Genomic DNA, 27,519 nt, shown 5'->3' with positions numbered 1-27,519 from the left:
GGTGCAACAGGTGCCAGTTTGCTTTACAAGATAAATAATTGAATAAACACAAATTAAACATTGGCATGCAGGCATAATTACTTTGATTAAAGTATTTTAAAGGTGAACTTAAAAAAAGGTGTTCTTTCTTATTTTTACTTTGACTTGAAAAATGTACGACATTTGTGTAATGTATTTGTGTAATTTGTGTAATTTTTCATGCATTCTCGATTTTACTGCGAAATTAAAATAATATATGGTATTTTATGTTTTTCGCTCTCTAATTATAATATTGAACTGACCCACTTCAGCTGTTTTTGATCAGGGGGGTGAGAACAGATACACAGAACCAAACGGGTACAGGCTGCAGTCAAGACGAAGAACTGCTGGGATAAACGAGTACCCGTGGATCAAAGCGCATTCATTGATATGTTAGTTGATGTGCTAGAGATAGTACTGTATTTATATCTTACAGTTATTATATGAATTCTGTTTCTCTGGTACTGTATGCTGAAGAGTTTGAGTACCTTTTAAAGAAAGGACAACTATATTCATGTTCGTCCAAAAGACAGAAATATCAAACAGCACACTCGCCTTTAGAAATCAAGTAAAAAAACTCACTTTTTTGCATTATAAGGGAGATGCCTTTTGTATTTGTATTGTTTTTGCTTATGTTAAATAGATGTATTATTATAAGTAGTACATGTTACTACTAGTACAGTAGTACAAAACTGAACTGAATGCTGTTTGCACTATTTGAAGATAGCGGAGCATTGTGCCAATTCAAAATATGCGGAGCGTTCATTTACAGTACAACAGGAACAAAACCAAGAAATCAGTGGCAGGGCTTGTCAGATATCATATAGTATTAATCATCAATACACTCAAATTGAAACAGCTTATAACTTCGCATACAATCCATGTTTTAAAATCCCATCAGCGCCTATTGATGTATTCTACCAAAGCGTCAGGTTGCAAGTTTTAAAACGTGAACATCTGTTGAACCAGCTGTGCGTTCCTGAGCTGAACTCCGGCAGGTTTGTGACGCTGCAATTGGCGCTGTTGGTTTTCATTTTACCCGGCCTGTTAAAGGCTGCCATTTTTTCTAAAGCCCATAATACACCCAGGAGTTGGCCTTAATACGTCGTTTTAGGCGAAGAACGCAATAGGTAATGCCCTTATATAACATAAAACCTGGGGAAAACAATTGAATTAAAGAAGTCAGACTGACTCGGGGTAAATAAAGGGGTCTGTGTGGGAATCGGTGGCTGCGGTAGACCAAAAAAAAAAGTTTTTCTGTGGATCGTTCGTCAGCCACTTCTGTAATGCTTTTATTAGCAAGCCAGGTCTATTTGTTTTGACAACCGCGAAAGCTATGATTCGTTGTTTTTGCTTTGGTTATTATTTTAAAGTTATGTTAAATCGCTTTAATTACCTTTCTCGAGAACTGCCCCCCTTTTTAAAAGCATGTTGTCCGAACTTAAGACGGTCGCAGGATTACGCTACATTACCTCGTACACGTACACGTACTCGTACATTACCTTTTGACACAAATGTTGCCTCGCATGGTCGCACAGGCGATCAAGTTCTAGTGTCTGATAAGCTTTTTGTGTATAAATGCCTAAAATGGAACAATTAAACCTCTTTATACCATGGCGTATAAGTTCCCAGAAACGATTGCCTTTTTTCCTTATAAACCCTCCCGAAGAAAACCGCTTCTGTTTTGTGAATTTGTCTTCTGATTTGTGAATTTAATAGTCAGGAGACTAAAAGAGTCTGCAGGTTTACAGTACTTTCTGTGTAATGTCTGATACGTCCGTTAGGTGGCGCTTGATGCTTAGAACTTGTTCTGAGACGCAGGCGCTTGGAAAAGCTTGGAAAAAGTTTTGTTCCACTGTGCTTTAGACTTCGCTGGCGTGACGCTGGGCAATAACTCTGGACGTAGACGTTATCTGTTAACGTCTGGTTAGTTCTGGTGTAGGCTGTTTAATTGCACTTTAGGTCGTTGAGTTAGCTGGTCTCCGTGTACTGTACACTGCGGTGCTTGAACTTGGTTGGCTACCGCTTCTAGGGACCGCGTCTCCTCCTCCTCGGTTTCTTGCGGTCTCATTTTCTCATTGCTCTCCGAGTAGTGCGTAGGGTTCAAGAGGGAGCGAGGAGCAAAGCCGGTGAATCTAGCAGAAAGGGGCTCGTCACCCGGTATTTGTGAAATCGCGCACCGCATCCAGGATTTGCAAAGCTAAATCAGACAAGGTCTGGATCATGCAAAGATCGGACAGTGGGATTGGACGCGTTCAGTAGTTCGGGACAGAGCTGTGAACAATATGACGCGATTGCGCAGCAAAACAAACAGCAAGGTAAGTACTGTACATGTAGCTGCTTTTCTTGTCTTTTTAATGATTAACCTCTTCTCCGCTAAGGAACTGCTTTCGCAGTTCTAGAAAATAATTGGAACTTAAGTTATCTCGTTTCCTTTTGCTACCCGTCGCGCGTCAAACGTCAAATTTGATCAGCACTTTGATCTTTCTAGCCTTATGTATTTTTTTTTCTAGCCTTAGTGCACGATCCGGTGTGAAGTTCTGCAAAGATCAGTGATGAAACAGAAAGGGCGGCGCAAGTAGTGTTTAATCATTTTTTTTTATAATTTCTGCAAGGCGCTGCAGCACGTATCGGAGGAATTGTAATGTGAGCGCATTTCCTTATGTGATTCCCTGAGACTCACTGTCCTCTCCCGGGAATAACGCGCCATGGAAGCGGGGAACGAGGTGGACTTATCCAATAATAATATCGCCCCTCTGTGGAAGAGGAGATCTGCAAACCAGAATGGTTCAAGGGACCACGGCAAAGCCAAGCCCAGGCCTCTGAGCTACCAGATCGACGGGGTTCTGATGACGGATTTCCCAGTGGAGGACCCGTGTTCCTTTACCCTGACGCAGCCGGCAGAAAACATCCCGTCTCCAGGAGGCGCGGTGGTCTTGAAACACGTGTTGAACAGACCCACCCGCAAGGCGCGAGTGGTCAGGAGCATCAGCATCGGCCACCTGTCCAATGGCAAGCTTGCGCTGCCCAAACGCAAGCCGGAGGTGGACAGGCGGGTGGGGAGCCAGGCCCCTGGGGCTGCGGGTGCCGCCGAGAGCGGGGGGGCCCGGCCCGGCTGTCAGGAGAAGAGCCCCTCCTGCCAGAAAACAAAGGCACCCCAGAAGCGGCTGTCCAGCCCCGTGACGCTTACGTCACAGAGGGACCAGATCGTCTTCAGTTCAAGCCCGGGCCCCTCGCCGGTCAGGGAAGACGCCGCCGCGCCCAGCGCCAGCGCCAGCCTCGCAGCCCCGTCTTGCTACCCGCCCGGGTCTCCTGAGAAAGAGGGGGACCGCTCCCCCGTGTCTCCTCCCGGGGAGAGGCTGGTGCTCCACAGGCCGTCCTCCGGTGCTGCCCAGAGCCCCGACTCTCCCACGTCTCCCGCCGTAGTCCTGAGCACCCACAGCCCCGCGGCTCTCAAGATGGGGACGCAGCAGCTTATCCCCAAGGGGCTGGCGTCGGAGGTCAAGCTGGCCAAGAGCCACAGCCTGCTGGAGCCCACCAAGCGGGCGCTGCGGGCCCTCAGCCTGGTGGAGATGGGCTCCGGGGCCCTCTTCGGCGTGGGAGACCCGGACGGGGGGACAGACCCAGACCTCGAGAGCCCCGGCACCCTCAGGCGGGGGCTGAGGTCCACCTCCTACAGGCGGGCGGTGGTCAGCGGCATCGACGTTGACGCCGGGGCCCCCGCCAGTCCGATGAGGGCCAACCACCTGTCGCAGCCCAATCTGAGAGCCGTGGAGGAAGACAAGGAGAGATTCTCCACGCTGGGAAAGGGAAAAGTAGGTCCACCGTATTGTTCATGGAATCCCGAGTGGTGTCAGAGGGCTGTTTTAGACCACGTCGTCTTTAAGAAAATGAAGAGAAGCATATTTATCCTTATTAGCATTCGTTGTACATATGATTTTACATATGAGGTTTAAATTTCCTTTGGAGCTGGGTGCAAACTGGCACTGGTAGTTGATTTAAAGTTCGAGTACACTTCTGTGACCAAATGATAGTAGGAAAATTGGTCTGTTCAGCTAACTGACAAAATGGCGTTTATGCAGTAAGCCTAATGAACCAGTGTAAACCTAAAGATAAAATGAAAAGTTATACTGAAATCCACGACCCATCAGTAGGAATAAACCCATCCTATTGATCTTTTTCCATGTTCCCAAAAGAAGAAGGGGCTGCCAGCACAGGGAACTTTCGACAGTGAAGGTAAGCAGAGCAATGTGATCTTTTCACTGGCATGGGTGATTGTAAGTTCCTGAGCTCAGGTGCTCACTCCTAAGCAGGGAGATCTGGGGCTTTGTTAGTGTCTGCTAGTTTCCAGTTTCACGCTGTCTTTGCGCTGTCTTCATCCCTGCCATGACCTGAAGCACAATCTTGAGAACATCTCATTTATCTCCTCCTTACAATACCTCCTATTGTGCTGCAACTGGGTTAATCATTTTGTTTAAAAAAAAGCAGTAGAGCATTCTAGGAAATAAACCACAAAGTTAAGGTCATTTTAGACACCTTTTGTAATGTATCCCAGAGGGTGTTTTTTTGTTAGTGACCTCTGTATGCAAATTGGAGTTTCTGTGTGAAGTGCCTGACAAATGTTTTAAGCCTTTCACATACATCCTATGGTGAAACAGTATCAGGCGAAAACAGTATCAGGAAGGGGTTACCTGATACTGTTTTCACCTGAATGTGGCTACACAGCCCTGCAAATGTGACCTCATCTCTTGGAGATGAGTACCGACAGGTGTGTATGTTTCTAGTTCATAGTGGTAAAGTGTAGCTAATGTCAGATCCATGTTTAACTAGAAAAGTTCTGTGTTTATTTCCGAATGGATATGGGCTTGTACAAAACTGGTGGAATTTGGAACTTGCAGTGCTTGTGCTGTTGTGGGAGTGTTTTACTTACTTTTCCTATCAAAACTATGTGCTTTCATATTTACTGAAATTCCTCCCATAGTATTTGTTGCAAATTACAAAATCCCTCAGGCAGAGAGTTATGAGCTGTATATTATATATGATATGTAACATCAGTAGTTTGTAGAATATGTAGTCTTTTAAGATCTTAATTCCCTCAAGCAATATTTCAAGATAGGTTTAACAAATAATGAAAAAAATAGACGAGACCTGGTAAAAAGGGCATAATTCCCTTCTCACACATCCAAGTTTTTGAACTTTTCTAATTCAAATAAATCAAACCTCGTGTTAGTCTTGATTTGTATTGGTCATAAATAGATTTTGGAAGTCTAAACGTTACTAAATTGGTCATATGTGCATACTGCTGTGTGTTTCAGAGGAAGAGGTTCTGTATCAGAACTACAAGGAGAAGGCTTTGCACAATGATTCTGATGAGGATGCAGAGCCTAAGGAGCAGAAGTCAGATGACAGGATTGTTGTGCAGTATAAACCGTTACGATCCATGTGGAGCCAGCTCACAGTGGTAAGCATCCCTGTTCAAATGCTTGTGTCTTGTGGTCATCAGCAACACAGTGCACATGCAGCAATGATGAAGAATGCAGAAAGCCATTCATGTTTTCCAGTGCTGCTGTGGTGCCATTTCTTGAACCATCTCTTTTGATAGCTTCTGAATAAAACAGGTGCAGTCTGGCACAATAGATTCCCTATTTGTTCTGTGTTTCTGTCGCCGCTGCTATGAATACTACTATTACTAAAAATGCACATACAGTAGGATGTCGGGATTAGGAGTGACTCTGAGTACTTAGCAGAGCAGTTTTGCCAAACATGGAGGAATTATCTTGTTTCCCAAATGGTAAATGATAAATACTGTATCAGTGTTAGTACCTGCATCCAGCCTTGCACAACATGCACTGCAGGGCTGGACAGACAGATATTGTTTTCGTTTTTATTTTTCACTGGTTGTCACATATATTATTATAATTACAATACTCGATATTGACGTTTCATTTTAAATATAGGAATGCACAGTAACAGTATTTATTTAAGGATCAGATTGATTCTGCATTATGCTGTAATTAGAAATTCCATTCCATTGGCTCACTATAAGCAGATACACAGACTGCAGTGATTTTCCAAAGACGTGATGCTCTTAGATTTGTAACTCTCCTGCCAAAATGTGGTTTCCTTTCCAGTGAAAAACAAACAACAGCACAAATACAAACAAAGCATTCAGCAAGGGGCACTTCCATGAATGAAACAATTATTTTATTGTCGGAACAATTCAACATTCAGGGGTAGTGAATGCTGACAGAATGGAATTTCATAGGATTTCCAGTTTTAGTTGAGCGTGTTGTGTCGTCCTTCCAGTTCCTGTTTTTGCCAAGTTTAAGCAGGCGCATGAATGTATGAATAGTTGTGGATTGTTCTCAAGACGGACAAATTAATTATGTTAGATGGTCCTCTTCTGTGCATTTGCTGGCTTACAAGCAGCCCGTTTGGAGAAGTAAAGCAGTCAATGGTATTTCAAGGCTACTCACTTAGACAGATCCTACAGTAGCTGCTACTGCTACAGTGCATTTCGTAATCACTGAATATATCATTAACTGCAGAGGCAGTCAAAGCATTAGGATAAAATACCAGATTTACATTATGCAACAACTGTGTTATGTTAGATAAATGAAACCTTAATATTACAAACTAAATATTACGATTGTTTGTTTCTAATATTACATTAGAAACAAAAAAGAATGGTGTTGTCTATGCTTAAATTTGGCTCTTTTGAGATTTATGGGTTTGTTGTTTGTTATTTTAAAATAAAGGAACAGTAATAATGTCTTTGAAGGTACAGCTTGATTGATTGTATGGCACTAACGACAGTTGTGGTGTGTTTTAAAAAACACATTCACGGAAGTCTTTTTTTGTTTTGTTTGTTTGAGCGTCACAGCTTGGAAAGACGGACCCAGTTTCTGTTTCCAGGGAAACGAGAGCCATTGAAAAACAACATGTTGGATTTTTGAAGTACTTTGCATGCCAGGGGTTTAGAAAAGCTCCATTCAGTTCAGCACAGATCTCAACTGATCATATGGGCTCCAGACATTTGATAGAGATTTATGGAAATGATTTTTCGATTGTTACATGCCTGCATTACCTGGTAATGATCTTGCTTTTCTTGTATAAAGAAATAGTGGAATAGATTTTGCAATGCAAGTTTAACATAACATACTTCCTTCAAAGGGTGAATATTATTTTATCTGATAAATCATTTGACTTGCCAAACCTGGGATATCTAAAAATATCAACTAGATTTGAAATATTCTGTATAAAGAATTATATATATATAATTTAGTTGCAGGGCTAAGACCATTTGCAGTACACGTCTAAATTTGTTGCAGTATCCATACCAATATCCTATAAATGAAACTCCATCAATTTCAAGGTTGTATTTCAGAGTGGTTGAGGTTCAGGGAGAGAGATAAGAGGAAATTTAAAAACACACACTTGTATCATGGAAACGTTGCATGTTTTGTATATCTAGTTGTCTCGAGTATATGGTTTTAATTACTTCAGTTTCATTTGTGTGTTAATGATGTAATCGTAAATAAGAGGATAATTCCTGGAATCTTTACCAGCAGTTGTAGGATCCTGAATTCTGGTGTCCTTCCAAGAACAAAGTGTGATTACAAGAAACCTCATTTGGAGTTCCTGTTCTGTATGTAGTGTGGTGGTGTACTGGGTCACAGAGAATCTCTGGTATGTTACTAGTACTGTGTACTGTGCCTGGAGCTGCATGCGATTGTCATTCCAAGAAACCTCACTACTTACAGAACTGCGTGTCTCCTACTCACTTCTTGCAAAGCTTTAAGTGTGAAAGGCAGAGCATGGAATAATCTCTCTCACCCCTCTTGTGTTGCTCTAATGAATGTCTGGTGCTCCGAATGCACACCTCCCAGCTCCATTGATTCAGAATTTGTCTGCCTGAGGAAGCAGGTGTTTGAAGAGCAAATCTGGAAGCCACACTGATAGTTCTGGGCTTCCTATTTTACAAGCAACAAACGACGTAAAAGAGTCTGGGTCAAGCATGAGGACAGACGTACCCAGATGTATTGAAACTATGATAATCCCCCAATATCGCTGGGTTGGTTAAGTCACCCGGGCTCCTAAAGAAAGCACCAGAGGAGAATAGTAGAAGCATTTCGGTGACATGGTAAACGCAGACATGAAGAAAAGTAATATCAAGATCACCTTGCGGGAGACTACAGCTCTGGGCTGAACCAGGTGGAAGAAGAATACCTGGGCAGGAAGCTAGTGCTTTGAAACCCAGCGACGTCTAAATGAGGAAGCAAGGTCGAAGTATCGAAGAGTGCACACCCTGACCAGAATACACAGTGCGTGACTAGATCTCTCCCGAGACCACTCCTGCTCAGCCTGCCCAGCCTCAGGAGAGTTCACTGATCTCACATTGGCCTGATCGGTCACCTTTGTGTTCACGGCACGCTGACTCGGGAGGCACAGCCAGTGTTTGATGAGGGCACTTAAGCGCGCTAAGGCCAAACAGCACACAGGGTGTGTTCTGCAATTCCACGAACCTGAAAAAAAAAGAAACACCAACCACAATTATATGCTCTCTGACATTTATCAGATTCAGGCTGCAGAAAAAAAATGTACTGGTTAATTAATCTGTGCCTGGGGCCTATTGTGTGTTTTTGGACAGACAGGTGAAGTATGCACGGTAGGCTGAAACACAGATATTTACATTTATAGTACGAACCTGTTTGTTTCTGCTAGTTCTGATTTTATTAGAATGTTTGCAGAGTTCCAGTCTGCAAAATTAAGGTTTTATGATAACCTGCTACTATGATGACTTTTGAAAGCTGATTGACTCTCTCTTGGGAGTTTACTGTACTCGTTTTAAAGCTTGGTCTTTTCATTCTTTGCGCTGTCCTGTTTTTTTTTTCTCCTAAATCTAATAAGAATAATTCAAGGATAACTGAAAATATACCAGCAAAAGGATTTCACATTTCTGGTCTTGCAGAATGAAACGTGATGAATCTCAAAAATTCAGTACTTGAAACATGATAGTGAAAATATTGGTTCTACACCTTCATAGGATTAGGGACTATAACTCTGCATCTGATCTATTCTGTAGGGCACCTTCATTTATTTGGGTGACACTTTTATGTGAAACAGCTTTTAGAAATCTAGGCATTTTACTCAGGCACTTTGAGTGAAGTGTCTCGGTGAAGGATACAACACCTGCATTCTTAGCCTCCTGTTTTAGTTTTAAATCCTAAGGCCTAACCGCTACTCCACAGCTGCTTGGTGGATTTTGTCTGGGTTTCTGTCTATCTCAGATATCCATGTTCTGGCATTTTTTGGATGGATATTTTATGTTAAAAGGCATACAGTAACTCGGTTTGAGGTGTTGTGATCACCGATGAGTCGCAACATGTATTAGGAGAAAGGTTAAAGGTCATGGAGAAAAATAAAGTGCTGTGAAGGACAGAATTCCTGAATTGTTACCGTGTGTCATCAGGCTTTAATTGCTTAGGAACAAAGCCTAGTGACAAATAATTTAAATCGCAGTGCAGTGGGAAATGGAATATTTCTATCTGTTGTCTGTTGAATCCCAGTGGTTAGCTTGAATGTAAATGGGATGTTGCTTTTTCCAGGTGAAGAAGAGCGGAATATTAGACAGAACAAGCCAGGAAGAAAAGAAGAGACAAGAGGTAGAAGATCTTTAGTTCTCATTTATTTCTCCATTGAAAAGTCAACTGGATCCAGGATAAGTTTTCTTCCTTCCTATAGTGAATGATCCATCTCTCACAACATCCTAGCTGGACACTTTGAGAGAGGAGAGGAAAGCACAGAAAAAGATGAATTCCAGCCCAATCTCAACTCCTCCTGTCACTGGCCTTCTCTCATTGGAGACATGCTGGTTTGTTTACGTGTGAGGAAACTGGCCTTAATAGCTTTTTTTCTCTCTGATGCACGTTGTGCTTGACATATCCTGGCCTGAGCCAGGCCCACGCATGCTTGTCTTATCTGGTCAATTCAGATTACTAACTTTCTGAACTGACACAGAGCCAGTGGAAGTGAGCGCAGTGCCACACATACACACACAAACAAATCTTCTAAATGTTGAGGGCTAATCTGTGCATAAGACTTAGTGCACTGAGGCCTGTGCATGAAGTTTGTCATAGGGGTATATGTGCGTTTAATAAGAATCCATTCTTTGCCACGGATATATCCCGAGCTGATAAATGGCAGCTATATGAGTGTGGAATTCAACAAGCAAAATGAGAAATAGTAAAACCTTTTCTGTTACATATCTATTATATATTTATTAAGTAATATTTTAGATTTATTGTACCTATTTCAGCTCTATCATCAAGAAAAAAGGCCTTAAAATAAAGATACTGTCCAGTAATTTATTAACAGATAAACAGTGAGGAAGGCTCCACAGCTGATATGTTGACGTTTTTCATTATTTATATGTATTTAGTAGAAGTAACGCTAACTTGCTCCTTAAAAACTTGTTGTGTGTCCATTTCAGGCTATTTTTGAAGTAATTTCGTCTGAGCACTCTTATCTGCACAGTCTGGAAATTTTGATTAGGATGTTTAAGAACTCCAGCGAACTAAGCGAGACAATGACTAAGACTGAAAACCATCACCTCTTTTCCAACATCAGTGATGTCTGTGAGGCTAGCAAAAAGTAAGTTTGTTCTTTTTTCTTTTCCTTTGGGAATATCTGAAAAAAAGTATATAAAAAACAATCGATGTTTGAATTTAGTTTTTTGTCTCATCTCAGACTTCACTCTGCCAAGCTTTAATGTTGACATCCGTACAATTTCTTGAAAGACATGCTACCTACTACACAGTTATTGATAATGATTAAATGGGTTGTTTTTTATAGTTGTGTTTTTGCCCTCAGGTTGATTAAGTGATGTAGTTGTGGCTTGCCCCTTGTGGAGGATTTGCATGAAAAAATAGGTGTCTCTGAACACAGAATATTCACTGGAACTCACTCAATTTACACTTTCAGTAAATACAGAATTTATTTTATAGAGAGCAACAGTAATAAAACAAAAGAACAAAGCCAACCACACCTGTTTTTTGTAGGGTTTGATAAATTAAGAAGCGTAAAACGGCGATGATAAAAATGAAATGAGCCGAGGCACAATAGCCAATGTGAGAGTGCTGTTATTTCGGTCCTCCTCCTGGTATGAAAGGTATTAAGCTCTCATTTTCCACAGTCTTTTCTGAGATGTTTCTTATCTGAAACACAACTGAAATGTTACTAACAACACACTAAAGCGGGACAAATCATTCCCAAAAAACAGGAAATAAAAAAGCGTTAAGATAAGGGAAACATGTAGCTCATAGGGGCTTTTCAATATTATACACGGTGCTAGCCTGACAGTACAGTATATTATTCCTCGTTCACTGTCCTGGTTGCAAGTGATTCGTTGTGCAGTCTGGCAGTGCTGGGTCTTATCCGGGTGAGGCAGAATCACGGCAGCACAAAAACAGTGATGACAGATGTAACGCAGACTGAGGTGTAGGGTTTGTATCAGCTGCACAGGAGAGAATGTTCCTCAGGAAAGAAAAGCTTCTCAACCGCAAAAGTTTTAGCAGCAGTGGAGATTGGGGGGGAGGGAGTTTCAGTTTTAGTTTTCACATCTGGTAAATCTGAACGAAAATCCCATGAATTCCTACAGAACACCTAATTACTTTGGCTAAAGGGCTATAACCCGGAGTTCTCCGAGTTCTTGGGAAGAATTTTATTTCAGCATAGAAAGAGGTACAGTAAATGGAGAAAAGCTTTACAGATAAACATGCACATCAATCTCAGATCCTCTCTTGATTTTATTTCTGTTCCAAAGTGAATGTTTCACATTTTTATTCATTTACATTTAATAGTTCATTGAAGGGTGACTGCCCTTTTTTACTTAAACTGAGCAAGTTAAATCTGTCTGAAATCCATAAGGAAGTTTACTGAAATTAAGCAACAGTCAGCCCATTATGATTAGATAGAGGGTGACTAGTTTACAGCTCTGTGCTAAATCCTTTCTGTTCATAATGTGATTTATAAAGATTGGCACACAGTGTCTGTGCGTGGCCATGGCCTGAGTCAGACCGTTCGTTTTGTTTTGGTGGGTACACACTGTATCTTTGCTGGAAGCCTTTTGAAATCGACTGCTGTGGCAAATGGGAGCATCATCTTTGAGTCTGTAAAGTTTTTTTTTTTTTTTAATTCCCATGTGTTTCGAATGTCAGATGCAGCCCATATTAAAACTGGCAATGAAGCGAACACAGAAGACACAATGGCTGTGTATACAGGGCTGTCATCCATCTCCATGGCTATGGCACTGTGGGCTTTACCCAGGACAGCAGTTCAAAGTAACAGCAGTATGGGCCTCTGCTCTAATTGTGCTGGTTAATAATGAACTGATTAAATAACTTAAGAATTCAGTTTGCTGTAGTGAAGTGTGCATTGTAAGCTAAAACATGCTTGCATTTCTATCTAAATAAATGAATACTCATACTACACATTTTCCTTGTATACTTTGCCATTTAACCCCATATACATTATTTATGTAAAATATGGGGACTCTGTGTACATTTATGCATGATTCTCTTAAAGCATAAAAACACATCCCACATTCCTCTCCAGGGCTTAGTTCTGTATACTATATAGCGCTCAGTGCTTTCATCAGTACAGAAATTAGGCATGTGAATGAAACGCTACCAGTATCAAACATGGAAAAAATGACGAGTGTAATTTTTTTATCGTGAAACAAGTCTTGTCCTAGGTAGATCTTTCCAGTTATTCGCTGTACTTTTGTCTACTTCCATCTGACAGAAAACGAAGTTGCTCAATAATAATAATTTGTTTTCTGGAGCTACTTGGCGCAGTGGACGTGCCGGGAGAATGAAACCAGATGATTGTCCCTCCGTGCTCTCGGTTAGAATGCGGGCGAACTCATGCTGTATTTTGGGGTCGAGGAAGGAACCTCCTGTTAAAACCACAGGCCAGCCCAGAAGCAGCACAGGTCACATACAGGGGTCCTTACAAACCCCTCATTGTTCCACTGTGGTAACAGCCAGCAACATTCCAGCCAGGCATTCGCAGCTCGTCTTGGCTTAGCTGCTGTCAATGGAAAGGGAAGACGTCCGCTGAATCCCCCGCCTTTTCGAACGCACTGTGTTCCTCCTACTGTATGGAGTCTTTGTTAGTCACTATGAAGAACTCACTGCTGCTCTATACAGAATCAAAAGACGGCCAGCAAGAACAACCACACCACTGTACTTCCTCCCCAAAAGAGAAGGTTTCATTGTTTCTCGTGTGTTCAGACCCATTTATTGTCAGAGTTTAATATCACGGGCCTTGTCTTGCCAGAACAGATTGTCCTTTCGAGGATGAACTTGCTTGGTTATCTCCAGTGAGTCTGACGTGTTAGAGGTTCGATTGGAGACGCCGGGGTGGTAGTCATTGTGTTGGGGATTGTTAAAGGATGTTTTTTCTGATTGTTTTGTTTGGGGGTAACGTGGAAATGAAGAGAGTGATCCTGTCCTCTGATCTGTCCCAACTTTGCAAAATAATATTAGCCACAGTGTTGTGGTAATTGATGTAGTATTGTGGATTTATCCTGAAAGGCATTAAAAATGCTGCAGATGAGTACTGGTGCTGATAGCATTTAGAACCCATTGAGAAAGGTCTGAGAACCTTGTCTAACCTTGTTTTCCGAATGAGTTTTATTTCTGAGGCAGTAATGATGTATGAGAAATGAAGACTGCCAGTTGGTTACAGCGATTGATTAAAGCATCTTCTGTGCAGGAATGGCATGTGTGTTTTTTTTTCTCACAGTGCAAAAGGGTTTTTGAAACGATGGTATATTTGTGTCATGCAGTGTTGTATGGGATCCTTGAACAAGAAATCCGTTGAAGCGCTAGAGCTGTGTTGGAGTACTTTGTTGACTTATAGTAGGTGTAGCGCCAGATCAGCATAACATCCTGGCAGCAGTTCTTTGTTTAGAATATAGTATTTCTGTGTATTTTCGTTTGGTGAATGCAACTAATTCCGAACACAGATGGACTGAACTTTTACATGCATTTAAAATGTTAGATTTGTTTTAAGCTTTAAATGTCTGTCAGTGCACAATGCAACAGTGCACATGATTGTGTTTTTTGGACTGTTGTCTTTAAGATGGGGGGTACAGTGAGGGCAGGAGGTTTTGCATCCTTGCTCAGCTGTTACTAAATTTGGGGAGGTCTTGTCACAGGTGATTCTTTTCATGGTTGAGAGATAGTGAAGCTTTGCCAGAACATTTTTTTTTTGCTGAAAGGTCCGCTCTACTCATACCAGAATGATGTCATGCCTGTCAACCGTAGCTCAAGGACTGATTCTCCTCAAATCCAAAGTAATGTTCTTTCCCTGTGTGGACTTGTAGGAATCTGTTCTTTTAGAGCTGACTGTCGTCTTTAACATAGGTGAAGTGGCAGTTTCTGTCTGAAAGAAAATATCAGCTTTTCTTTTGTTAAGACTTGAAGAATTGTTTTCACTAAACAAAAAAGAATTAATCATAATCCATTCTGATTACCTTTCTTCTAGAGTATAATGGATCTAAAAACTGTGCCTTCGGGAATTAACCTGGTGTAGCTTGGATGAGGAGTTAAGGAAAGAAGTACTATTTCTTCTTGCAGTCAATTTTCTGTAAATAATTAAACATTTCCCCAAGGCAAACTTCTGTAAGGGTTATAATCTGTAATACTGAAAGTCATGCTTGTTAAAGTGAATTATTTGCCCATTTAAGCGGAGGTTCTATAAATGAAACCATAACTTTTAAGTGTTTTTTCAACAGAATACCATTTTTTAAAATATATGTATATTGAAGGAGTTTTGCACTGACCTGGAAAAGACCATTGAGACACAAAACAATTATTCTGTCCCAGGCAATTAAATTGTACCAGTGAATACAGAAAAGACAAACAGGATAATGAGATAGATTCAACTACAAACTTGCTGATGTTGGAGTCACCACTTACTTATACTTGTTTACAAAATAAGGAAACGTTTCGGTAGATGAAAAAGGTGACGAGACTTGCATTAAGAAGATAAAACAACAATTGTCATCTTATGGGTCTTTGGATGCATTCTAAGGAGGTGAGGATGGATTGAAAGCCTTTTGAAAAGCGCTGACTTACAGTAACACAGAACAAAAATACATTATCCACTTAAGAACCTTTACTGAATTCTTTGGAAACAAAGAACCTGTCATACTGGTCCAGCTACTTACGTACTTAGAGTATCACATTTCTGAAATAGTTTTATTCAAAATTAAAGATAATTGTTGAGTCATAGTCCTGTAAGAAAGCATTCTGGTAAGGTAATGTAGTTGTGCAATGTGGTTTACAAGTCATATAAAGAAATTAAGCAATTGAGAGAGATCTAATTCCTCCAGCAACACTTTGTTCTCAAAGGTTTTGTCCACAGGATCTTGGCAAGGCGAATATTCTGTCAACAGTGCGCTGAACCCCACCCTTTTACTAAACAGATGGTGAGAGGGAAAGGGCAGCCCAGGAGAGAGCCCAGCTACAGCACCTTTTTAAAGATCATGAATGGAAAGAGCAGATTAATAAGTGATCTTTGCGAAAGAAGATTGAGATGGACTGATTATTTCACAAGAAACGTTTTAGGAGTTTATAATGCTCATTAAAAAATTACAAAGCATAAATGCGCACATTTTATTTGACTGTTTTAAATATAAATGACCATTGCAAATATGAGCAGCTCTCACCATATCATGAGGGAACAGCCTTTGGCTGTTGTCTTTACAAGTGAGCGGCCTGTCTGTGAGTGTGTTAGCGTGGAGATTCTTTGGCTCGAGGATTTCCACAGAATACCAAAGAGATGAAGGAAGTAGTGCAAACTGTGCGAACCGCCTGTGTCTGGTGTGGTTTCTGTCAGCTCTGTAGTGATGCAGTAAAAAAAACACTTACAGTACGAGAAATCCATTACGTTGCAGTGTCTCTCTGATGATATTTTGCTGAGGCTTCATTTCGCTTTCATAATGAAAGGCTCCTGCTCCAGAGCTTTTGATTAATCATTACCTTAGGAATTACACTGCGCTGTTTCCCAGCTTGTTCTGCAGCTATAACAATTTTGTACCAGACACTTTCACTGTCCTTTCACTTCATTGAAGTTTCCAAAGGAAGATGAAAGTTATTCTCTACAAATCGGGAAATGATAAAAATATGAATATTTTGTTCCTTTAATAATTGTGATCTGTGTAAATTCTTAAAGAAAATAATGATTTACTTATGTGCCTTTTTTTGGGTGGTTTGCCATGTTGCCGGTTTTGCACATCCGAGCCAACCATTGTGATAGTAGACGGAAAGACCAGACCACAGGATGATTGTGTTAATGTCATTAATTTGCAATGTGCAGTATATGTTCCATAGTTGAAATGCGCATATTAGTATCCATCCTCCAAACTACTTAAAACTGCTCCATAAATCATTACTACTCTCATCCATACTTCATTGCTTAAGACTAACACACCAGAGGGTGTGGCCTAGCCTACAAAGGCAGAATGTTGCAGGGTGAGATGAAATAGAAACATTCTTCATCACATACAAAGCTTAGGGCTATTGAACTGCATGGGTTCTTCCATTTTCATAGCCACTGCGTACAGTCCTCTTTATTTTGTATTTGCTCAATCATCCCTGCATGTATGACATTTTTTTAGTTGTTTTGCGATAAAAAAAGTTTCAGCGTGGCTCAGGATGGTTGATGTCTTGTATCTTTACTACGTTTTATTCTGGTTGTCTTCATCTGCTCAGAGTGCTGTGGCACTGTGCTGTTCAGCAATTCAGAGATTCGCAGTCCCCCGTCCTTGCCAGTGTTCCTGTGCTGTCGAAACAAGATTGTTTAGGTTCATAGCTGAGCTTCTCTTTTTTTCTTTTCTTTGGGGAAGAATGTGAGCACAGCATTTCAAGGATCTGCATGGCACGTGCTCTCAGCTGGCTTCCAGTGGCCTTTTAAAAACTGCATTTACTGTATCCCTTCCTGCTCATGGCCATTAGCCAGATCTGCATCCACAGATGGATTGCTGCTGTTATTTCCTATACCCATGGGAAGTAATATCTTTTTGTTTCAGGCTAATAACACTGCTAAGTAGTATAATGATAAAGAACACATACACTGTGTGCTCCAGGGTATCGCTAATTAACAGTACTCCCCAAACAGGCGACAGCACAGTGGCTCCTGTGTAATTCCACCTACAGTAGATATTAATCCAAGGTTACACAGTGCAGGATTGCCTTCTTAACAATACAATCGTAAGGGATGCACTCATTGATTAGACCCTTTTTTCTCGTTAAATGAGGGAATCTGTTCCTGGAACGCGCTGAACATGTATTTAATGTCAGCATACCATTGCTGTCTTCAGCAGGCTCTTTTCTGTGTTTTGTAAGTGACTGTTTTTTTCACGGGGTGATGTCCAGTTGGTCCCATGTTTGAGCAATGCGAATTGCTTTGTTTGGATGTGATGAGAACCTCTTTTCAGTTGTGTCAATACAATGAAGATCGTCCTCCCATAACACTTTTAATGTGCTGCAGAAACACTGTTTTTTTTTCTTTCCTTCTTGCTTCCATTTGGATCGTGCCCAGGCAAAGACAGCCATAGAAACTAAGGGTCAGCATCTCATCAGGTACCAAAGATACTGTGCAATATAATACCAATAATGGACTATCTGTGATATTCAGACTAATTCATGTGTTTGCTCAGATTACTGTTTTCTATGTCTGACTATTGAACAATCTCATTCCTCATAACCTAATAAAGTGTGCATTTCATGTTGGGGATAAACCAGACCTAGGCTTGTCTCTTGTTTTGTTTTTTTTAATCGGCATCCAGACGAAGCTCCATGGACCAAATACCCTCTTCTCGTTTGTGACCGTCTTTGTGTTTCTCATTTAAAAACATAAGAAAAGTTCCAGATGAGAAGAGGCCATTCAGCCTGTCTGGTATTGCTTGGCTGCTGGTAATTAATTGATCCAAGAATCTCATCCAGCCGTTTCTCCAACGAAGCCGGGGTATCGGTTGCAGTAACAGGGCTGGGTTGTTTGTTCCAGACTCCCTAAACCCGTTATGTAAGAAAGTACCTCCTCTTCTCAGTGTTTACAGCACTTGCATGCAACCTCCATTACTGTCCTCTGGTTTGTGTTTCACTGCTGATTCGGAAGAAGGCCATTGGATTGAGTGTTCAAGGATTTTGATTACCTGAATCAGGTCTCCTTCAGATTTTCTGTTTTCAAGATGTTAAAGGCTCAGTTACAGTATGTTAGCCTGTAAGTAGGACTTGAAGTGTTTATTTAGATTAAATCTAACACACTTCAAAATCTGCTTCTCCCAGTGTCAGTGCTTGTTCTTCAAAACACTGAAACCTCTCATAACATCTAAAATGTTTTTCAAATGCATGTGTTAAAGCTCTGATATTCCAAGACAAGACCTAAACCCCACAAGATGACTTTTTACTTCATCATCTCTAAAATACAGTAGGTTCTGAAGCCTAGTGCCTGCATGATTTGTCCTTTAAACTCTTTGACCTCCACTCACTTGAACTGGAATTCTGTGGCTGGGGTGGCAGCTATCTGAGTGTATTATAAATTGACAAAATGCATTAGGATTCCCTTCAACATCGCACACACAAATTGAAGATTAAAAACAGGAATAAGAGGGTCGCAGTCACCTTGTGAGAGGTCATGGTAGACACCACCCTGGAACTGCAGTGTTGTTAATAATGGAAACAGTTTATGGTTTCATTGAAAACAGTTGAAAAGTGATACACTGCAAAAGACTCTCTGCACAGACAACAGGAAAAGCTTGAAAATCACGTTTTAAGTGACTTACCAATTTCCCACTTTTCAGCCTGGGAGTGGTAGAAAAGTAAAGCTTTGGCCTTCTATCATAGATTTATAAAAATCTGCTTGTCTTCCTTTCCATTTTCACAAATTGTCACCAGAAAAGTCCTTCTCTTTAACTTACATGGTTGTGATTATCCAGGCGAGTGTCATTTTTATTTATGCTGATAGGATCTAGTTTTGCATGTAGAAGCCAATATTTTCTCCTTATCTTCAGATTGAGCCTTAGAATAAAAAAAAATGATCCCATGCTGAGTCTGGACTGCTTTACTTAATGTATTATCTCTGGAGTTTCCTATAATTATTTGTTTGACATTTCCTGCTCTTTTTGAAGGTTCTTTAAAGAGCTGGAGGACAGGCATCAACAGAATATTGTCATTGATGACATCAGCGACATTGTTGAAAAACATGCCATGTCGACCTTTGACCCCTATGTGACATACTGTTCCAATGAAGTTTACCAGCAACGGACTCTGCAGAAGCTTCTGTAAGCTCTACACCCTTGTCTCTGCAGGCTGCTAAGCCACTGCATGAAAGCAGCATTTGTCCATGTGATTTTGAAATAAATAAATGGCAGCAGAGGACAAGATAACAGGTCTGACATTAACGTCAGTCAGATGCTCTTTTGTCAATAGTCTGGGACAAGCAAGTTACAGTAGAACCTTAGATGTGTTAGCCTTATAAGTGCATTTAGAGGAAAGCACTTTTACATTGGCTCTGTAGTAAAGATTGTATCAAACATCAAAGGTATAGTTAATAGGTTGGTAGGTTGATACATTTTTTCCAATGTCATTTTGTTTAGGATGTTAATACCTGTACATTATCAAAGATTCATATGTCTTGTGAGCTCAGTTGTTTTGGAACTTTTTCTTTATGACACAGGACTAAAAACCCCTCCTTTAAGGAAGTGCTTTCTCGAATCGAGAGTCATCCTGACTGTAGGAACCTCCCGATGATCTCCTTCCTCATCCTGCCCATGCAGCGAGTCACCCGCCTGCCTCTCCTGATGGATGTGAGTTCCGCGGCTCTCAATGGTGTCTTGGGGCCCGACTTCCCTACAGCTAGTCTGGCTTCACCTGCAGAAATGAAGAGGCAGCCTCACTGTAGACGGGGCTTTGGAGTCTGTTTTGGTGGTCAGGAAAACCCAGCAGTGTTCCCCCTGTGGCTCTAAAACAGAGAGAAAAGGCTCCCATATACAGTATGTATGGGAAATCCAAAGGGAAATTCATAGGAACCATAAGAAAGCATACAAACAAGTGAGGGCTGTTTGTACCTTCTTTCAGGACTGACTGGAGAGGGGAGGGGCGATAATAGATCTTGTGGCCGAAGTTGGCGTGGCCTCTTAGTTATACAGCATGGCCCAAAGTAGAGCGAGATTTCCATGAACATCTGACGTGTACTTGCGTTCCAGCTTTCGTTGCAGTCTCTCGTTTCCTTCACAATCCTCTGGTGCAGAGAGCACCCTTGCAAGTCCTGTGAGTCACTCTCTGTCTCCTCCACCATTAACTTCCCTCTTCCGAAGAGATGCTTGCCGAAGCCCAAGAGTTGAATGTAGACAGAATAATGGCCAGGACTCTGCACTGTGTAATTGTAGAACTGCAAGACTGTCCCAGGTGGAGCACTGCTGTTGTGCCCTTGAGCAGAGTGCTTCACTCAGATTGCTCCAGTAAAATTCCCAGCTGTGTAAACGGATATGAATGTACTGTAAGTTGCTTTGGATAAAGACATCAGTCAAATAAATTAATAACATGTTGTAGTGTTGAGTTGAGAAATATTTTTGTGGTCTTCTTCTGGCCTTGTTACAGCTGAGATTTTCAACAGTTGTTTTATATCCTACAGTGTTGTATATTTTTGGAAGCTCTGACATCTTATTTGACAAAAAATATGTTAAACAGTTAAGATAGGAACAGCTGGGATAGGATCTATAGATATTGGTTACAAATGTTTCTTTCCAAACTGAAAACACTTCATGCTTAACGTGGGTATTTTGAACTAATTTAATGTCTTGTGTTCCCATAAATGCCACAACAAATTGAAACCAACTTGAAAATGTTCCAGGTTTCACTGGCAAAAGACATGTTAATTGTTTAGAAACCTGGAATTGCTGTCTTTGTTCCTGTCTTTGAATTAGATTGCTTTGTCTTGCAGACTATCTGTCAGAAAACAGCAAAAGACTCCGCAAAATACGAATCCTGCAAAAAGGCATTTCTGGCAGTGAGCAAGGTGAGGGAAAATGGGATCTCTTATTTCTTTTGGGGTTTTTGTTGGGCCCTGTTCACATCATTTTAAATGCAGTGTCCAATAATAGTGGTAATATTAGTTATGTTCATGATCAGTCTGCTTTGGTTATCCTTCTTGGGGTACCTCTTCATTTGTTATTGTTTTTCTGTGGATAGTGAGCCGAATTTGAGCTGCTGTTTAAGTAGGAAAGAGGGATTTTCAGATAAATCCTAAACAAAAGCAAGATGGTGACAAACATCCTGCTTCCTGTCTGGTTTTAGCTGGTCCGATTATGCAATGAAGGAGCCAGGAGAATGGAGAGGACAGAAATGATGTACACAATAAACTCCCAGCTGGAATTTAAGATCAAGGTAGGCTTGTTTGTTGCATTTTTGTCCCCTGAAGGAAAAAATGTAATTCAGCAGGGCCTGGTTGCTGCTGATGAGTTTTTATTGTGTCAAACTGTTCTTGTCCGGTTCTGCCAAGTTGTGTGCCTCATTTTTTACCTCCACATAATTCTTGTACACTGTTTAAAGTGAGAAGAAAAATTAGCATCTTTTCCACAAGTGCTGCATTTCGGTAAGAGGCCTTTCACCCTCAGTTCAGTTTCAGTTTTTGCTCCAGAGGGAAAAGCTTCAGAAATTAGTGTGTTTTTGAAGTTGATCCTCTTAATGGTAATGAGCTGTAATTTTGATGCATGTGGGAGTTCATTGCACAATCCTCTGCATTAACCTCACCATGCTTAGCTTTAACACGTTCTTACTTTTAATACCCAGACTGGGAATTAAAAGCTTTTTGTCAATAATGGATCCATTAACCTTATTTGTGCCACCCCTATCCTTCCATTACAGCTATAAAGAGGTTCTGTACAGTAGACCTGCTTAAAATGCAAAATATAATGCCTTCCCATATCTTACAAAAAAATAAACTTTTGGGGTTCTTTTCTGGCTGTTGCCTGAATTATGAATTTTGGAACATTTGGATGCTACAACTATGGACATTGAGGATTGTTAGTCTTTTTAATCTAAAAGCATTTTAAATTTTGAGAAGTGGTCTGATAAAAAAAACAAGCAAAACCAATACATATAATATTCTTTATATCAAATTTAACTGGGTACAAGGACTCCATTGCATACAGTACATTGTATGTGCTAATTTCAACACAGTAGATATTGTCCAACGAGGTCAGTTTCAGACCCCTTCGTAAAATTAGGTTTTGCCCCCACATCGCCTGCAGGCATGGAAGAAAATCCTGCTCAGGTGCCAGGAGAATCAGTGTTCGGGTAGAGGAGTGTTTGAGGGGGCATGGAGCACCTGTAAAAGGTTTATTACGTGGATTAAAGCAGCCGGAACAAGAGAGGCGCTTTTACACGCCCACGCCCACGCATGGAGAGACAAACAGAAATCTATACGATCCCTGGCTGTCTCATGGGCACTCAACACTGGTCTAACACGCGCTCCGAGCGTGGGCATGTACAGTATTGACCTCAATGGGGGTACTTCATTGGCAAAACCTTTTTTTTCAGAAATCAGATAGCATCTTCTTTTAGATGTGGAAGTGCCAACAGTATTTGTCCCCAGCTGTGGTGTTTTAGTTTAGTGCGGAGTTTGGAATAGCAAATAGCAACAGTATGGGAGTCGCTGGGAAGTCCCTGCAGATACGGGAATACAGCTGTGCGTGTGGTTCAGATACACTGGAGACTGGCGGCCGGTTCACACAGAAGGAAAGAGGATTGACTGTTCCCCTCTCACACTAGGGAAACAGGAATGTCTTTGTCCTGTCCTGGCTTATCCCACAAAGTGGGATTTGACTGTGCAGGGCAAACCGAGGCTTCAGGAGGTAATGGGAAGGTTGGCAGAAGGCAAATCGGACTACCACTGAGCGGCAGTGCATAGAGCACAGGTTTCAAGGCTCAGTGCTGTTCAGAGACTTCATCAGACAGAATCACTTGAAATTCAATCAGCGCACACTGATGTGTGGAACAGCCACTAGAGGTTAAACATCAGTCCCTCTGTATTCAGTTCCTTGGCTTGCGGTGGGCATTTCCCTGCCTTCTTGTTTTGCGACAATGTAGGGAGAAGGAATGTGGAGTTATTAATTGTTTTCTTCAAGTCCAAGATTAATCTTTTGCTTTATTTTCATTGCTTTTTATGAGCACACAGAACTGTGGAGGGATGTGAAAAATTGAGGCTGTATTTTCTGAGAGGATGAGGCTGCTGAACAATAAGTTACACTTGATTCAGGATAATATCACATAACACTGCGCTGAACGGTTTCTGTTTCCCGTCCACTGCCAGAAAGCTCTGCATGTTCCACCTGTGTGAGTTTAGTGTTAGATCACTTGGGATGTTTCAAATTAAATTACTGTACTTTGTAAGCAAATAATATTCAGGACATTATTTGTGCCAAATAACTGATCTTTGCCCTTTGTCGGGAATGGCGCTGTGCAAATATTGTGGTATGAGTGTCTCAGAAGTAAAAGGAGCTAATGCAGTTCCTTAGTGTTTGCAAATTACAGAGAGAATCTAATCCTTTAATGTGCTAAAACAAAATGGGTACAATGACAATATATGACGTTAAGGTGTACTAAGTATATTTGAACTCTTTTGCTTACTTCAGATGCTTAGAAAATCAAATCAGAGGTGGATGTGCTTAGGTCGATCCTGAATTTAGTGCTCAGAAATTATTTTTATAAGCTCCTAGGTATTTCCTCTTGGAGTAGTTTTAGGTTAAATGTATTTTTTTGGAAATGAAACTTATCCGTTATTTGAAAAGGGATGGCGTTAATCAAAGGTCATTTACAGATGTTTCACGATGCAGGATATACAGTACTGCATGTCTGTTAAAATGTTTCATGAAACTGTAGGATAAACTTTAGTATTCTGACTGCTCAGATCACTGTAGATGGAATGGTGTAGGCACAGCTTTGTAATTTTGTCGTTCATGACTCAAAAACATTCTGAAGGTGTACGTTAAGCAAAACATAGGTGAAAAAGCACTTCACCTTGCCCCTGGCATGGTGCTGCTTCTTCATAATCTTACATTTTTTGTTGTCAAACAGCAACAAGTGTCTGAGCGAGTGTGGGAAAAATGCTTTCTGCACAGTTGTGCCAGGCAGATGTCTGAAACTCGGAGCAAGTTGGTGTTGTGAGCTGCTCTTAAAAAAAAAAAACACTTGCCATTAATGCAGCTGCTCACACTTTGTCAGGGGCTCTGCAACACTCCGCTTCTCAGAACCTTTTACAGCTGCAGCTCAGTCACTGGCAAACAAGCAGCTGGTCTAAAAGGAATGCTACAGTGATATGGATATGTTGCATGTTGTACTCTCACAAGTGAATATATGAACAGATCTGTACAGGTGTAATTATACCGCTGAGGCAAATCTCGGAGACAAAATTTTGTTTCAGCCTTTACCCACACGGAGAGATTGGACATTTTCAAGCAACTGTACAGTAAGTCAATGTAGTTTCCAGATAAACTCTAGGAAAAGGAACATGTTCGTCCTGGTAACAAATAATAAATGTAGACATCGCACACAAAACTGAGGGGGGGGAAAGGCATTGCAGGTTGCAAATACTGCAAAAAGTAGTGGATCATATACAGGTTGACAAGCACTAGGTGTCAAGACGGTTTCCTTCCATTGAGGATATTTAATGTGGGAGTAAGGGCTGATGCTTCATTTATACTGTGCCACAAGCTGTACTAAGACCTGGCAGCCCCATTCAGAAGCAAGCGAGGGCTGTTGGTTGAGAAAGGAGGACACTTTCTGTTCTGCTCTTGTTTCAAGGTTTGTCTTCCGTGACTAAATTCCGCTTCGCCCCTCAGCCCTTCCCCCTGGTGTCCTCCTCCCGGTGGATGGTGAAGAGAGGGGAGCTCACTGCCTTTGTGGAGGAGAACGGGATCTTCTCCAAGCGCACCTCGCGGCAGCAGGTGTACTTCTTCCTCTTCAACGACGTCCTCATCGTGACGAGGAAGAAAAGGTGGGTGGATGTAGCCGTGTTTCCGGACTCGCCGTGGAGGGGCTGCTCTGACACGTCCATGGCTGGCAGTTGGGTCTCACACCCCTCGGAGAAAGTCGATGTTTATGTCCCGGAACAGCAAGGCAGCATTGTGGAAAAACAGATGTTTTTTTTCCAGGAAGATCATTTTAATATGGCTGGCCCCTGTTTTATGAAATGGTTGTGATGCTTGTGTTATTTTGCACAGAGTACAACTTTATAAAGTAAAGATGCAGGAGGTGAATGCTCTTGAACGCTGTTCAGCGTGTGAGAGCTATGCTGTGCGCTATCCTGTTCAAGCTGAATGCCATAACAATGATCTGGTTGAAGTTTTCAATGTGCCTCCTTGCCAGAATATTAAGTCAACATGGGTATGTTATTCTTAGATTTAAAAAATATATTTTTCTTTTTTTTATCCCTGATTTGTTACTTTCTCTGATGTCCCCCACCAGTGGAAAGATCGGTTTCTTGCAGCTGTGCAGTTATGCAGAGCACTCTTCATTCCTTGCCTTTCATCTGCACGATAGCTGATGGAAGTTCACTTTGAATCATCAAATGCACAGATGAGAAAAGCTGTATTTATGAGAGGATTCCCATGTGGCTTTTCTATAAAACAAAAAAAAAACTAATCATAGGTCAGTTTACAGCAGCTTATGAATTCAGATTTTTGACATACCAGTTGCATAGCGTCAGAGAATAGTTTTAGTGGCGAGGTGAGTTATGGGTCCACGTGCCTCTCAGTACTCGCAGGCAGTGGGCATCTCTCTCAGTCAGAGGGCTTTGCCTACAGAAAGGAAGCTGACTACTTTTGGGGCTTAAATGGTGATGAACCCTTTTAGGGGTGGGATTTAAGATACTGCTGTTTCAATGTCACTGTCTATACTCAAGGGAATGGTCTGGCTTTATTGATATGTTGCTGAAAAAGACATGTAGATTTCTGTTTCCTGGAGCAGAAATGTGTGTCTTATCTTTCCTTTTTGTCGGCAAAAGCTCCAACTGTGTGAAGAGAGGTCAGGGCACACCTCGCAGCGTGGAGCCTGTCTGACAGACAATGAAAAAGGATGATTTGTTACAAATTATGTGGCCTAGTAGTTTTTTTTTCACAGATTCCATTGCTACTGGATCACTCGGGTTTCAAGGAATGTAAAAACTGTTCCTTCCAGAATCCAATTTCCATCTACCGATCCAACCTGCTGAGCTGTGCTTTTGAATTTGATACAAAATTATAATATTGATTTGTACTGTCTGGCAAGAAACCAGTGATTTTTTTTTTGTTTTCATCCAAATGGACCTCTCTTGCTATACTTTGAACATTTTAAGATGTACTACTCACTGTTTTTCTTGCAGGTACTTCAATATGGAATGGTTATATAAGAAGGTTTTTTAGAAAACAAACAGCTGCCTTTGCTTTTGTTGTTCTTGGTCCCTCGCGTGTTTTGCTTTAACAAGCTCTCTTCATTAAACTGGACACAGATGCCCTGGATCTGCAGTGCTTATTTTTACTGCGCAGTGCGTTGTGCCTCTCTCACGGGGAGCGTGTTTATTTTACGGAGTGTGATGGGACTTTGAACTCTGATTGCACCTCATTCTCATGCAGTTTTGAACTTGACGTGCCTTCATTTTACTATATTCGGGGTTTTTTTTAGCTGGGATGTGGATTTTTTAGTGGAAGGAGGAAATGGAAGCTTATACAGTACATTGTTCTGAAAGAGCTAGAGGACAACAGATGTACGTTTCAGTCTTCATGTTTCAGTATGTGGAATCAGGACTCTCTAGGTCTGTGGGTTCTAGATATGCCTTTGACTGTGATTCTGTCACCAGCTGTGATGTTAATGATGGCCTGTAAATTATCACAGGTTATTCCTGAAACAACAAAACACAGTGCTGTCCTTAGGCCCAAGAAGACATCAGCCTCTTAGATGTCTTCTCGTGTCCTGTTGCTCTAGTGGACTGTGATATGCCCTAGTATTTCAGAAATGCTGCTTGCTCTCGCATACCTTGTAAGAAGTCCCATTGCCAGTCCTCACTGTAGGTCAGTCAGCTCTGCGTCTTGACAGTGATTGAGTTTCTCCTCTAGTTCCAAGGACTGTAACTACAATGCTCCGGCTACTTTTTCTGCTCTTGCGCAAGCCTGGACTGATGCCAGTCCAGTTCACTATGAGCTTGTGTGGCTTGATAATAGAGTGGAAGTATTCTAAAGAGGAGTGCAACTGAAGTTACTTTCAGTTGTATTTCTGCTTGTGACTCTGGAATGGGAGACTGATGTGTATAACCTGTGTTTGTAGTGATATAATTTTTTTTTGATTGTGCAACAGCCTGGAGTTTTTTCTATTCCTGGTACAAGGTGTGTCTGTTAAAAATGGAGACCGTACAGAGACAGCCACAGATTGTTGTGGCTTTAGAATTTGTGTGTAT

At 41.3% G+C, this 27,519-nt stretch overlaps 1 protein-coding gene across 2 annotated transcripts in view; it reads left to right on the top strand.

Moving 5' to 3' along the window:
- Positions 1-1,867: 1,867 nt before the first annotated feature.
- Positions 1,868-27,519, top strand: part of LOC148837132 (rho guanine nucleotide exchange factor 26-like) — a 40,578-nt gene continuing 14,926 nt past the window's right edge. Inside the window, exons 1-11 of one of the 2 annotated variants that reach the window (XM_088912605.1) lie at positions 1,868-2,336; positions 2,634-3,833; positions 4,218-4,254; positions 5,334-5,479; positions 9,627-9,683; positions 10,511-10,671; positions 19,220-19,372; positions 19,768-19,897; positions 21,034-21,108; positions 21,387-21,476; positions 24,932-25,086. In XM_088912605.1, the coding sequence (XP_088768731.1) occupies positions 2,727-3,833; positions 4,218-4,254; positions 5,334-5,479; positions 9,627-9,683; positions 10,511-10,671; positions 19,220-19,372; positions 19,768-19,897; positions 21,034-21,108; positions 21,387-21,476; positions 24,932-25,086 (2,111 nt within the window). In that variant the 5' untranslated portion in view covers positions 1,868-2,336; positions 2,634-2,726. Of the gene's footprint in view, positions 2,337-2,633; positions 3,834-4,214; positions 4,255-5,333; positions 5,480-9,626; positions 9,684-10,510; positions 10,672-19,219; positions 19,373-19,767; positions 19,898-21,033; positions 21,109-21,386; positions 21,477-24,931; positions 25,087-27,519 lie in introns of both variants that reach the window. The other variant, XM_088912604.1, reaches the window with a different exon arrangement.

This window comes from Atractosteus spatula, chromosome 4 (assembly GCF_055471065.1).
Source record: "Atractosteus spatula isolate fAtrSpa1 chromosome 4, fAtrSpa1.hap1, whole genome shotgun sequence".
Taxonomy (NCBI): domain Eukaryota; kingdom Metazoa; phylum Chordata; class Actinopteri; order Semionotiformes; family Lepisosteidae; genus Atractosteus; species Atractosteus spatula.
This window is presented reverse-complemented; position numbering and strand designations above follow the sequence as displayed.